The sequence below is a fragment of the Phaeodactylum tricornutum genome, chromosome 8 (genome assembly GCF_000150955.2).
Source record: "Phaeodactylum tricornutum CCAP 1055/1 chromosome 8, whole genome shotgun sequence".
NCBI lineage: Eukaryota > Bacillariophyta > Bacillariophyceae > Surirellales > Neidiaceae > Phaeodactylum > Phaeodactylum tricornutum.
This window is the reverse complement of record NC_011676.1, coordinates 594,504-608,092: the sequence shown is the minus strand read 5'-3', so window position 1 is coordinate 608,092 and position 13,589 is coordinate 594,504. Positions and strand designations below refer to the sequence as shown.

Genomic DNA, 13,589 nt, shown 5'->3' with positions numbered 1-13,589 from the left:
AAGAGCAAGGCACTTTAACGAGTCCGCCGGAAATATCGTCTTGCTCACTAGAAATGGGGAAAAAAACTGTTGCTTCCTTGCTTAATAAATATGTAGGAGTCAAATTCGTTATCGCTTTGCGGGCGGAGAGAATTGCGCGTGTTCCTTACAGCGGAACCATACTTCTATCCTTGCGACATATATTTTATAAATGGGTTGGAAACTGATTACAGCGTTGGCGTGTCATAGCATGCGAATAGGTATGTTAGCCATCAAAGAGGAATGGCAATCGATTCCGAACGAGAACACGGATCAAAGGATACCCACAGATCGTAAATGCTTCTTCTGACGAATCACTTTGCCGGTAGTCACATCTCGTAAAATGTGGGTTCTGCGAACCCCTAGCCGTTGTCTCTTTCGGATACCTGTTTCCGAACGAAGTGAATTGAGGCGGTTGCAAAAAGCAAATTTTTCGGCCGCTGAAAGCCTGATAGGCTGGGAGGTCGATGACGAAACGAAAATCGGTACGATCACGTTGCAGGCGCAAGCAACCTACAATGCCTTGACGGTAGAGATGGGACAAGAGTTTGGAGCCTTGTGTCACCAGATTCGCTTGGATGTCACAACCGGCGGTCAAGAAGTGCATGCTATTGTATTGCAGGGTCAAGGTGACAAGGCTTTCTCGGCGGGAGGCAACTTTGAGTGGCTGCGATCTTTGAGGAACAATTCTGTCCATCACAACGCCGATCTCATGTTGCAGTTTTATCATTCCTTCCTTTGTGTTCGCAGTATTCCTGTTCCCATCATTGCTGCTTTGCAAGGACCAGCAATCGGAGCAGGTGCTGGTTTGGCATTGGCGTGTGACTTGCGTACAGCGGCTCCGAAACGGAAGATTTTGGGTTTCAACTTTACGAAATTGGGCATTCATGCGGGTATGGGTGGATCTCATTTGCTAGAAGCAGCGCTTGGGGGACCATCTGCCATAATGAATGAGATTTTACTGACAGGAAAGGTGCTGAGCGGCGAGGAATGTTTAGAACGTGGGTTAGTGAATAGACTCGCTAACGACGCCAAGGAATCAGCTTACGCATTAGCTAATGATATTGCGAAGCAGCACCCATTAGCTGTACGGACTAATCTACAAACGCTTCGACAAAGTCAAGACAACGGTCTGGAACAGGCCCTACAGCGGGAGGCATTGGCACAAGCCATCTGCTACAATCGGGAGGACTGGGGCGAAGGAATCGATGCAGTTGCTGAGAAACGAGATCCGATCTTCGAGATATATCACAAAAAGTAAATTGTCCAATTCTGCTTCAGCATTCGCATCAAATGGGTTTGTGGCAGTGCAAAACTGTAGGCTGTATCTACTAATTTAGATGCTGTTCTATGGGAACTTCATATATATATGACGACGGCAAACTGCTAGATCCTGAATACATCCCTGTGCCTATACTACTTTAATTGAGAATCCACAAAGCAATGTGAGTATTGAGTCGCGGCTGAAGGAGTCTATCGCATTTTTGGGCGTCTTTTGTCATGAAGCTCGCCGATCTTATGGTTCACCCAAAAAAACTAGCCGATTCTGACTGTGAAAAGAGAAAAGCGGGGTAGGGGTCGACTGCCAAAGCAATTCAAAGCGAAACCCGGAACTCGAATTCACAGGCGATCAATGCTTGACAGTGACTGTGAATTATTCTACGTTGGCCTCAACACACAGGTGTTGTCTACGTTACCACCAACCAATAGCCAAAACCAGAGAAGACAGAATACAGCCCAAGTTTGTATCCCGAGAGCCTTCTTTTCAAATCGCAATCAGTACGGAGCCTGGTCTCCCTCTTTTAAAAGCATGAGTCGTCTGTCTCCTTCAACTCAAGAAACACAGTCCAATCTGCAGGTGTCATTAAACGCAAAACCAGAAGGCGAGCAGACTAAGCTTTATCACCACGAAGATCGATTGGCCAAAACATGGAAGTCAATGACGAATTGGATGGTGATTGCGTCACAGAAAGCAGAAAATGCTGCCGTAGACCCTACCAAGCCAGTTTTAAGGGAACTGGACGAATACGTTGTTGCCTTTCTACGAAGTAAACTCGACTGGGGAAAGCTTATCTCATACTTGGAGGCGAAGCTGGAAGGGAAGGCCAAAGAAATGGAAACACTGCAACAATATGTCCGGACACAACCGAAATTGGGCCGAAGCAAGCGGAAACGAGAAGATGAGAAGCGGGAAGAAGAAACAAAGACAGCTGCTTTGGAGTCATTTCCTTCTGCAGATACTGCAGACATCTATACAATGCCTTAGTCGCCTTGAAAACGTGGAAGACGAAAACTGAGGATAGACCGATATTTTGCGTTTTGAATTGCTCCGGAAAGCTTGTGCTGCCGGTCCATGGAGCTCTAGTACGCTTTGAATCCGCTGGGAATTTGAAAGCAAAATCGAGCTTTAAAACCTAGATTGTGCCTGTTTTGGCTCTCACGCGAATTCGCTTCTTTTGACATTTTCGGATTGGTAGCGGAGTTAAGATCTATGCTTTGCCCACTCCCAGGAGTATGTTCCCTGTGCTTGCTTCCAAATCGAAACAAATGGGAGTGCAGCGAATTGCTCACAGCTCTACACGAATAGCTTCTGAGGCGTAATTTTTGGGCGCGTTTCTGTTCCGTCCCATTGACTCTACTTGCTACAAGTAAACAGATTTTCGTGCAGTCACGTGAAGGCTATAGTGATTGTACAGCGCTCTCTCTAGGATTGCTTGCGACAGGATATCCTTAATTTATGCTGTCTTTGTCGTCGGTCTTTTCGAATCTGATTTTCATTTCATTAACGTGTACAAGCATCTTTTATCCGAATGACTCAAGCAATAGCTCAATGCCATTCTCACCACTGACTGTGCCTTCTCAACTAGCCTCTATCTAGAGAGAGAGAAAAGAGAGTCTCTTCTTGTGAAAAATTCGCGGTTTCGATCGTGATTGGATTTGACAATCCGATTTTTAGATGAATGGATCATGGGAACTCTCTACCAATGTTAGGGTTCACAGTCAATTTTCGATTGTGATCGATCGAAAAACCATGCTGAGAACCGGAAGATGACTCACTCATCTCATGCACAGGCAAATTACTACCGAGTCAATAAATTTCTTTCTGACTGAATGAAAGGTGATACAAAGTACTCTCATCGTAGTGGTCCCCAATTGAGTATTCCCAACCGCCATTGGTCTTTTTCTTCAAAGGAACTACTGACCAATACTCGAAAAGATGAATGTTAACGTTGCTTTATCCGTTCTGGTTTTGACAAGCCTGCTCCTTTACGCACGTTCGTTCGTGCAGTCCTCAAGCAGACTGACTATTGGAATACAGAAAAACGGCGTCCGATCAGATTCGTCGCAGACTTCTGTGAATATGGCTGATTTGTTCGGAGACTTGAGGAACTTCTTTGGTGGCGAAAACAACGATAGAGATGCGAAGCAGAGAAAGACCTCCTCTCTCCCCATGGAAGGCGATGAGAATCTTCCTGCAGGCACCTACCGCGTGGCTACGATTCCGGTACAATCGATAAAACTTGGAGGATTGCGACTGTTCGTGATGTTTTATTTTATGGGAATGCAGAACACCCCCGATAGAAGATCCTGGCAGGCTAATCAGCCCTCGACGGAGGAATACGTTGTCGACTTATATTACCAAGACAACACTGCCGTTTTGTCGATAGAATTAGAAGATGAAGAAATTTCTATCCTTCGTGTGGGATCATCACCTTCAACAGCATACCTGATGCAAGAAGCTATTATTGTACAGGGTTTGCTAGATGAGTTACACCAGTGTGCTTTTGATGACAGCGTGGAAGAAGAAAATAGATTGCTCATCCTGCGAGAGCCCAAGGATGCCATTGAGAAAGCACGAGATGCACTGGCCTTCGGATAGCCAAGAGAAAACAAAGCAAACAGCTCCATTCTGTATCAATTTGTGAGAATGTATCGCATAGACTTGCAGCAAACAGTCATAGAGTGGCTTGCGCATCGCAAGCGTAAAGCAGTCTCTCCCAAGAGCAAATGCGTTGCGTTAGCTTTAAGACCTAAACTCCAAATGTGTCGTAGATATCGTGGATCCCGTACATTTCGGAGAACGACTATACGAAGGCCTTCGCTGACAATCTTTTGGTCTCCTGAAGCTTTGCGGTATCACGTTTTTTTATTAAGATAGAGAATACCGACTCGGACGTAAGGAATGTTGGCGCTCAATAATCTTGTCAACAATGGTTAGACTACCGTTTTACATTTGAGGGCCATGGCTACGACAGCATATCTCGATTTTTCACATTCTTTCTCATCTTTCTTTGGGTTAATTTGTTGACCTTACATTTCGCATTTAGACAACTATAAATAGGGCGTCCTGGGTGGAAAACAATCCAGTTTCAATGAACCTTTGCTGCGACCAGGAGTAAATTTATTCTATGATAGTGCGACTCAAATGCATAGAAAATGACAGATTGAGTGGGTCTTTCGGAGAAGACTAGGTGTTACCTTTAGTTTCGATCTGCCCCTCCTTGCCCTGGAGCCATTGTGCAGCTAGGTTCCAAGACGGACCCTCGTCTCCAGTAAGTATACTTCGATTGTCTTCGGAGGGAGCAATGGCACTGTTTGTCAAAGCTGGTTCCTTAAATTGGGTCGCCGTCTTCTTGGAGACCTTCTTGGCCTTCGGAGGTGAAGGCGATTTGCCGCTTCCGTTGTTGTTTGGTCCCAAGGATCCGTTCCCTTTTGCTTTTCGTCTCACATACGCAACAAGCGGCATATCGTACGCAGGATAAAAATGGTGAACAAAACTCCGAATCGCTTGTGGTACAAAACTAATTTCAAAAGTTGACAGTGGGAAAACGTTGCACAACGCTGGAAGCAGTTCGCGTGAAGAGATTTTCAAAACTGTCTCAATCGGAGGAACGGGAATATTTACAGCCACAAAGCGGTCCGCTAAAAAGCGGGTTGGTTCAGGAAGAAGAATATGTTGGATTCCAACAGAAGTGTAATTTTGATTGGCTTGGCCTCGAAAGGTCTCACGAAAACGAGGCCAGCCATCCCATGCTTCGAAAATCTTTTTTGTGATTGTGCGCAGCGTTCGTGGAGGTCCGTTTGCCCAAGGAGTCACGCCGTCGTCGCCAAGTCCTCCGGCTAACGGATAAAGTGGATCGTATTGTGTGAATAGCCGAACAACAGGATCCCAAGGTTGAGCAAAGCCGTGGACAATATTAGTCGGCAACTCAAATGCTTTGAGAATGTCACAGGTCTCGTCTGCTTCCGATGTTTTTCTACGCGGCTTTCGAAGACAAACTACGGCGGGATTGCCAAAAGTAAAGACACGAAGAATCTTATTCCGAACATACTCCGGACCCATGTCATCGGTCATGAGTAGGAGCATAAGTAAAGATAGGGATCCGCCAATTGAGTGCCCGTTAAGAATGATTTTGTGAGTCGGAGCACACCAATCAATGTACTGCTTGACGTCTTTGTAAATTGCACGGGCGATACTCATGAGCCCAGAATGAATGAGCACATCAGGCTGGGATTTTAATCGTTCCGGCGCAGCTGCACAAATACCATTTATAAGTCGCTCCCGATCCACACCTTCGTCGGACGCGTCAAATCCCCGAATTGTAAGAGTGCGGACCAGCATTGGATCTTTCGTCAATGCCACATTCCGATCATTAAAAGCCGAAGCGTTGACTAGTAGCTTATCCGTCACCATCCAAAAGACGTCCTTGGTACGTCCTTGCGCAACGATAGCATGATTGAGTGCATGAGTACGGGGTATTGTTTCTTCGTAAATTGCTCCTGACAAGGCCCCCATTTCGGCAGCCTGTGCCAAGCTCGGACCATACGTATTCAGCTCCTCCGCTGATGGGTAATCTGCAAAAAGCGCCTGAGAGCCATCCGCCACGCCGTCGTCCAACATCACCGCATCGGATTTGTTTTGCAGTTCACGCTGTCGCTGCGCAATAAAGTCGCCGTCCACGTAGCCTTTGCGAATGACTCCATCGGCAACCGTGACGAGACTGACAGCGTAGGCAGTTGTTTCACGCGCTCGTTCCGCGGCTTCGGCCACGTCCAATCCCCGATCTAGGGCAAGCCGTTTGGCGGCCTCAATCAGATCCACCTGTTTCGGCATTTCCCCCGAAGATGTTACATTGTTTTCACTGCCTACCAATAAATTGATGTTGCTCGGTGGAACGGCTTGACGTGCGCGATTGATCAATGCTTGTAGTGTCGCGGGAGAAATCACGGCCGAGGCGTCGGCGACGAGAGATTCGATGCGGGTCGTGGCTTGTTTCAGAACAGCTTCGGCAGACTTGGAAAATGTCTTTGGGTCGGCCGTGGATATACCCCGCCGGATGCTGTCAGCCCACTGATCCAAACGACCAAGTTCTTCCAATACCGTCCAATCAGTTGCAATTCCTCGGGCCAGCGATGCCGTTGTGTTTGCACTAAGTGTCGCAGAAAGTGGTAGGATAGAGGCAAAAATTTGACTTGCATTTGTCGAAGATGAGCCTGGTAACGAGTCGCTCGCAACCAAAGTCCGGCCTGTAGATTCATTACCAGCAGAGTCACCGGCAAAATTATCGGTCTGCGCTTCATCGTAATCAAAAAGCAAAGCTTCCATGTTGAGTAGACTAACAAGGGGTCGTAAAAAGCTAGTAGACGAAGACGAGATTCTGGAGGAAGAGACCGACTTCAAGACGCTAGAGCTCGGTAATGTGGAGTTGTCCTCGTCCGTGACGCCACCTCCGCCAACGATCTCTTCCAACCAATCGGCTTCGTGATCTTGCAAAGGTCCTCCCAGCAACCACTGGTCAACACCACTGCCGCTGACGGCGTTGCTTTCGCGCAAGGGCCACTGTCGAATCGCTCGTATCCAACTTGGTTTGTCTTTCTCATTCTCATCGTCGTCAATTTCCTGCGTTCCTTGTCCTGGATTAGATTGTTCTTGATTCGTATCGTCCCCGTCAGGGCCATTCTTGAAAGCAAACAAAGAGAGAGCCGTGGACACGGCCAAATCCCTGGAGCGTTGTATACTCTTGAGCTCGATCGGGAAGCGTAATGCGACGTTATTCGAATGCCAGCTGGCACTCGGTATCTTCCGAGGACGTCGACGGCATGAATTCCGTGAAAGCGTAGTGGGTCTTCGGGGTACCCAGGCGACAACGAAACTCACCGGCAAGAATGCGCTACACCAAATCCACCAGGCAAGAAATGTTGTTTCTTGGGACAATCCCATGATCTTTTAATTCGTTCGGCACGGCGCGAGACGTTGGTAAAGTACCCCAAGTTCGTTCTTTGACAGTGAATGCGTGACACGTTTCAGCATCCGTCTCGCCAGTTTTTCTTCGGTTGTCGGTGATGGTTTTGCTTGGAACATCGAAAAATGAAGGCGCGCTTACACCCACATCAGCGTGTTGTAAACCAAAAAGTCGTTTGATTACATTGATGAAATTACGTGTGTAGTCGAGACGTGAAACGCGGAGGAGTAAGAGTCCCGTGCCTACCGAACGTTATCAGGAGAAGTACAACCGCCGATGTTAGAATGGGTAAAGAATACTGGGTGACGTCGCAGTATAATATATACCGTTAACCGGCGTTGAACGAGAGTGAAAACGATTCTTGTATCTACTTTAGATCCAATCAAAACGTACCATTGTCACAGACACATAACGACTTCCTATGTGTCGAACCAACAAGAGAGCCCAACGAACTGTCGCCAAATAAAATATAGCAAGGCGTAGAATGAGACGAACAGTAAAAAGGCAAGTAACGTGTGAACCCAGAGTCGCAAGGAAACGTTGTCTCTCAACGGCGAACACGCTGCACAACCAAACAAACCCCGTCCGCCGTTCACGGATCGATACGACCTCCTCCTCCCACCCAGTATCCGGCGCCGAACCAACCTTGCAACACTGAACCTCAAAGCTATGGGTAAGAAGTCACGTAAAGGAAACGTCCGCACGCAAACGCAACGTCCAGCGGCGGGCCAGGGCAAATCCAAACATCAAGGATCCAGCTTGTCGGGTTCCGCGTCCCGGGCTTCGCGAGAAGATCTTTCGGTCGCCTTTTCCAGTGAAAATGGTACCGATGCTGCGAATCCGACTACGTCGAAGACGCCTGTCTTCAAGTCAAAGAAACCTACATCTTTACCTAAATCTGTCATGCTTTCTCCGGCTTCCACGGCCAACGAAACACTCAGTCCAGACGGTTACGAAAACAACTTCAACTTTGACACGAATGAGAAAGCACCGCTGCTGGATATTCCCGTCACCACGACGACGACCAACAGCGACGTCCTAGCGGCGACCACTAACGTGGCACCTGCCGCTACCAGCGCTCCCGTACTCACCACCGCTAATACCGTGCCGCCGGAACCCGCCCTGCCAACACCGTCCACCACGACCAAGACGGAGGTGTTACCGCCAAACCGAGTTCTGATTCTTGTCTCCCAACAAAGCATGATACGCACTGTGACAACGAACCAGCAGAATGCTGTCGTTATGTTGCACGCGAGCGATATTCCATTTGAGCTATTCGATGGCTCGGATCCGACCAACAAGGATCGGCGCAACGAACTCTTTGCCTTGAGTGGTAAACGTTGCGTGTATCCGCAGTTTTTCGTGATAGAAGAAAGCAAACCAAAACCTCGTTTCTGGGGTGACTATGAGACCATGGAAGTTTCCAACGAGAATGGAACATTGGCCGAGGATATTTTTTCCAAAACCACGGAAACCGCAGAGAAATCAAACAACAACAATGGTAAATCCGTGTGGGATTCCACATTGCGAGAGCAAGTGAACAAGAGCAATCCAGACAACAAAGCGGTGCTGGATGTTTCTATACACGAGGAACACGAGGAAGCAAGCAAGTCTGCAGCGGGCCCAGTGTCCAAATATGTGCCAGTTTCCACTTCTCGAGTCCTGGACTTGAGCGCGCCAGCACCGGACGAAGCTAAGGCCAAACAGAAGGATTGCGAATGCGTCATTCTCTAGATTCAGCTGAGAGTAGGCGGAAAATATAGCAACAAGCTTGCAAGCAATATGTACAATTCTGTGTTGGTCTGTCGTAGCGTAGTGGATTGTTAGTGCAATGCTTGTGCAGTAACCCCCTATGGAGGCGATGCGTGTCGTCGTTAGCAATCTGTTGTAGCCCACAGAAATATTTTCTTACACCTCGTATTGACTATGAAATCAGGGTATACGATAAATCCATTTCCCACTCGTCCTTTTGGATCGGGCTAGATGCTATCTATCTTTGCCGGGTAGAGTAGTATCCATCACACTCTACATGCAGTCGCTTATCTGCCCCTTTACAACTAGGTGTACATTGGCTATAGACAATAGAGCTGAAATGTAAGCCTAACAGTAAAACAGTTTGCTGTCTCGTCCAAAATAAAGATATGGCACAATTTTAGATTTTAACTGTTTATAAATGATGCAATATGTTTTCAATAGTCTCACAGACCAAAAAGAGAAACGAATCAACTTTCGTCGAAACTCCGATTCCATGCTCGTAAAATCGAAATCTTGGATAATCCACAGTTCGATGCTTTAAAACCTTTCTCGCGGGTTCTCATAATATTGACGACGCATTCTTACCCTGGCTCCCTCGATTTCGGACGACTCCCATCATGACGAGCAGTAGCGATAACATTAGGATGGAGGATTTGCAAAGGTCTCTGACGGTCCTTTCTGATCCTCAAAAAGCATTGGTTCGCAAACTTTGCTCGCTGGGACAGTCACACTTGTTTGCCAAGTGGCCCTGCAACACGTCTCCCACCTCTAGGCGGAAACTCGCTACGCAGCTTCAGGAGCTCGACGAGGCCTACGCAGATGGAGGTCTTGAAGGCTACATAAATAACGCGAAGCGATTGTTGTCGGACAGCCGAGAAGGAGTTAATCCGCTCGAAGGCTGGGAGCCAAGCGTTCCTGAAGGGGAGCGTTTCGACCTCGGAACGAAAGAGTTCGAGGAAACAGAGTCGGCTGGACGTCCAGAACTCGGCAAGGTTGGATTTGTGCTTGTAGCGGGAGGTCTTGGTGAACGTCTCGGCTACAGTAGCATCAAAGTCGGTTTACCCACAGAAATGGCTACTGAAACATGCTACCTCCAGTACTACATTGAATATATCTTAGCGGTCCAGGTCAAGTATGGCGAAGGCAAACGTTTGCCGCTATGTATCATGACTTCGGGCGACACGAACGAGAAGACAGCAAAGCTACTCCGCAAAAACAATTATTTTGGTATGCAGAAGTCGCAAATCACCATCGTCCAGCAAGGGCAGGGAGTCCCTGCACTCATGGATAACAACGCCAAAATGGTGCTGGAAGAGAATGATTCCTCCAAGATCGTCACGAAACCTCACGGACACGGTGATGTTCACGCCTTACTATACACTCACGGAGTGGCTAAACGGTGGTTAAGCGACGGTATTGAATGGTTAACGCTATTTCAAGACACGAACGGTCTTGCATTTCACACACTTCCTTTGATGCTAGGTGTTTCCAAAAAGTTGGACCTGATTATGAATTCGTTGGCTGTGCCTCGGAAAGCGAAGCAGGCAATTGGTGGAATTGCCAAACTGAAGCATCAAACAACGGGAGAGTACAAGTACGTATCGCTGCCTAAAAGTCGGGTCAGGGACTCCTTACATTTAGTTTTACCACATCATTTCTGAATCAATCACGTGCTGACCTGTGGTGCTGAGCACAATTTTGTTTCTCGGAGTCGCTGCATGCGATGAAGTCAATCACTTATCTAACGCGGCGTTGTTTTGTTGCAGGACACTGAACGTCGAGTACAATCAGCTAGATCCTCTGCTACGAGCTACCGGCAATCTCGACGGCGACGTCAATGATGAAAAAACAGGTTATTCTCCCTTTCCCGGAAACATCAACCAGCTCCTCTTTAAGCTCGACGCGTACAGTGATGCTCTAAATCGTACGAAAGGCCTCATGCCAGAGTTCGTCAATCCAAAATACAAGGACGACGCCAAGACAGTCTTTAAAAAGCCTACCCGACTGGAGTGCATGATGCAGGACTTTCCCACCATCCTCGAAGGCGAAGACGCGAAAAGAGTGGGCTTCACCTCCGTCAGTGCGGACTTGTGTTTTTCGCCCGTCAAGAACGCTACTTCGGACGGAGCAGAATTACAGGCCCAAAACACTCAACCAGGTACTGCCGCGAGTGGGGAAGCCGACCAATTTGGCGCGGTACGGAAGATCCTAGTGTCGCTTGGATGCCATGTGGAAACAGCGTCGGAGGAAACGTACGCGGGTATCCAGGTTGTGCCCGGTCCGGCTATTGTGATCAAACCCAATGCCGCGTGCTGTCCGGGCGAGTATCATCGCCTGTTTCCGACGCCGGACAAGGTGAAGATCAGCGCGAACTCGACCCTGATTGTCCGCGGATCCGAGGTTACAATTGAAAGTCTGGATTTGGATGGAACGCTTGTGGTCGACGCCGACGAAAACAAGTCGATTGTAGTAAAAGACAAGATTGTCAAGAATGAAGGATGGGTCAAGGTGGCCGACGACTCAAGCGATGACGAAATAATAAAAATGCGGGGCTACTATATCCTTCGCAAAGAGGCAGACTGGATCGAAGAAAAGAACAATTCTTGTGCAATTTTGTAAGCCATGATTTCAGTTGTAACAGATTTAAAGCGATATTTAGATGACGCCAACTCTGTTAGCAACATCAAGAGCATCGTGGTCCTTGCTCAGTCGAACGTAGCTTTTTTTCAGTCCCCGCGGAGTAATGAGAGTATTGACCTTTTCGCATTCGATGTTGTAGAGGTCACGAACGGCAGCCTTGATCTGACGCTTGTTCGCCTTGATATCAACAATGAAAACCAATGTGTTGCTGTCTTCGATCAATTTCATTGAGGACTCAGTGGTAAGAGGGTACTTGATGATAGAGTGCTTATCCAGAGTGTTCTTCTTGGGGGTGCTGGAGGCCTGGTATTTAGGCTTCCGGTCATGCTTAAGAGTCTTGGGCTTGTAGAAATGAACCTTTGTATGAATTCGGGTGCCCTTTTTGGAGATACCCTTCTTCAACGACTTCGATACTGCTGCTGCTTTGCCTACATGAATCAGGAGAGAAACACATCGTGAGTATCGACTAGATCAAGAAAGGGACTCGGTTTCGACAAACGTTGCGCATTTTCGATTTATCCATAGGGAACCTAACAAAAGCGCAGTGTTCTACGCATTCGAATCCCAAGCACTCCACCTGCTCCGTACCTGACATCGTTAAAGTTGTTTTCGAGGGATATGCCTGAACTTAGAGCTGCAAGGATGGGACAGCAACTGAACGTAGCATGCGATGTTAAGGAGACGAGGAACAAGCGTATTCGTTGTCCAGCGACTCACTGATAGTCTGTCTGTCAACGTCCGGAAAATACACAGTAAATCGGTAATCGGTATCTGCTTGTCTGACGAAGTAGAGATCTACGTCACGAGCAAAACATTTTGGCTGTGCTAAAACCCGGATTTATCCTTTTTCTAGACAAACTGTAACGGCTGTTTACAGTTACATTAATCACGGTGCGGAAAACCGCGATACATTCTGCTCTTCAAATTGGCTTTGACATCAGGAATCAAAGGTCTGGCTGTTAGCACCTATATTCCAACTGTGAAGTGCCAAAAAGGGCAACGAGGGATCTGACTTTCGCTGTCACAAATCGGAAAGTGAAGTTTAAATTCCAACATCTCGTCTTGACTGTGAGTATCGCACGAGCACTATAGAAATAGAAACCTCTCCTTCGTCTTCTACAAGAAGTGAAAACTAATGATGCGAAGAATCATCATTGCCCTTCTGGGGACTCTGCTTGCGATCACAAGCCAAGCGTTTATCGTCCCTACGACATGCTCGCCGTTTTCCTCGGCTGCAAGTTCACGGGCAACATCGTTTTCTTTGGGAATATTTGGTGACAGTAGTGGGAGTGGTATCCTTAGCAATCTCTTTGGAAGCAAAGACCCGGGTCCTAAGACGGTGCTGGAGATCAAGGCATCTGACGTCAAAGTTGGAGCATTGAGATTCTTACTCAATATATACTTGGTCGGAGAGCAGAATAATCCTCAGCCCAAGTCCTGGCTGACCCGCCAAGGAGACTCTGGCGATTTGATGATTTATTATGCCGATGGGACTGGTATGCTTTCTCTTGAACTACAAGAATATTCAATAAAAGCGGTGCGGTACGGCGAAAATCCATCGCTTCAGTATAAGCTGCAGGAAAGCGTCCTTTTGCATAGCATTTTGGATGAACTACACAATGTAGCTTTCGGAGTAGAAGACATAGATGAGGGGAAGCGGTTGCTCCAACTGAAGGACGATACAGTAATCTCGAAAGCCCGTGAAAAACTACCGGCAAGAAAAGCGTAAGCGGTACAGCTTTTGCTGTGCCTGGCGGACTGTTCAAGGAGTCGATAGCTGAGCTGTTACGTTGCTATACCTTGCTTTTTACTGGCTTTGCAAGCACTTTCCAATTTGCTCCTGTAAATTAAAAATTGAATCGGACTAATGTAAAGCTGCGCTTACTGTTTTCTTCAGGTTTCCTATCTAATTTACAGTTGACGAGTGAAAAT

The 13,589-nt window shown here is 47.4% G+C and overlaps 7 protein-coding genes across 7 annotated transcripts; 6 read left to right on the top strand and 1 right to left on the bottom strand.

The window, feature by feature from the left end:
- Positions 1 to 361: 361 nt before the first annotated feature.
- Positions 362 to 1,297, top strand: PHATRDRAFT_54494 (enoyl-coa hydratase; the record flags this gene model as incomplete). Its single annotated transcript, XM_002180238.1, has 1 exon — positions 362 to 1,297. One exon carries the CDS (start codon positions 362 to 364, stop codon positions 1,277 to 1,279), a length of 918 nt encoding a protein of 305 aa, XP_002180274.1. The 3' UTR covers positions 1,280 to 1,297.
- Positions 1,298 to 1,743: 446 nt separating this feature from the next.
- Positions 1,744 to 3,132, top strand: PHATRDRAFT_45896 (predicted protein). The gene has a single exon (XM_002180237.1). The coding sequence runs from the start codon at positions 1,829 to 1,831 to the stop codon at positions 2,282 to 2,284; it is 456 nt and encodes a 151-aa protein (XP_002180273.1). The 5' UTR covers positions 1,744 to 1,828; the 3' UTR covers positions 2,285 to 3,132.
- Positions 3,133 to 3,379: 247 nt separating this feature from the next.
- PHATRDRAFT_35721 (predicted protein) lies at positions 3,380 to 3,898 on the top strand (the record flags this gene model as incomplete). Its single annotated transcript, XM_002180236.1, has 1 exon — positions 3,380 to 3,898. One exon carries the CDS (start codon positions 3,380 to 3,382, stop codon positions 3,896 to 3,898), a length of 519 nt encoding a protein of 172 aa, XP_002180272.1.
- Positions 3,899 to 4,486: 588 nt separating this feature from the next.
- On the bottom strand, positions 4,487 to 7,240 carry PHATRDRAFT_45895 (predicted protein; the record flags this gene model as incomplete). Its single annotated transcript, XM_002180044.1, has 1 exon — positions 4,487 to 7,240. The coding sequence occupies one exon, from the start codon at positions 7,238 to 7,240 to the stop codon at positions 4,487 to 4,489; it is 2,754 nt and encodes a 917-aa protein (XP_002180080.1).
- A 556-nt stretch (positions 7,241 to 7,796) lies between these two features.
- On the top strand, positions 7,797 to 8,996 carry PHATRDRAFT_45894 (predicted protein; the record flags this gene model as incomplete). Its single annotated transcript, XM_002180235.1, has 1 exon — positions 7,797 to 8,996. Exon 1 carries the CDS (start codon positions 7,932 to 7,934, stop codon positions 8,994 to 8,996), a length of 1,065 nt encoding a protein of 354 aa, XP_002180271.1. The 5' UTR covers positions 7,797 to 7,931.
- Positions 8,997 to 9,636: 640 nt separating this feature from the next.
- Positions 9,637 to 12,053, top strand: PHATRDRAFT_54493 (udp-n-acetylglucosamine diphosphorylase). The gene is made up of 2 exons (XM_002180234.1): positions 9,637 to 10,611; positions 10,784 to 12,053. The coding sequence occupies exons 1-2, from the start codon at positions 9,662 to 9,664 to the stop codon at positions 11,634 to 11,636; spliced, it is 1,803 nt and encodes a 600-aa protein (XP_002180270.1). The 5' UTR covers positions 9,637 to 9,661; the 3' UTR covers positions 11,637 to 12,053.
- A 545-nt stretch (positions 12,054 to 12,598) lies between these two features.
- Positions 12,599 to 13,407, top strand: PHATRDRAFT_45891 (predicted protein). The gene has a single exon (XM_002180233.1). The coding sequence runs from the start codon at positions 12,793 to 12,795 to the stop codon at positions 13,384 to 13,386; it is 594 nt and encodes a 197-aa protein (XP_002180269.1). The 5' UTR covers positions 12,599 to 12,792; the 3' UTR covers positions 13,387 to 13,407.
- Positions 13,408 to 13,589: the final 182 nt, after the last annotated feature.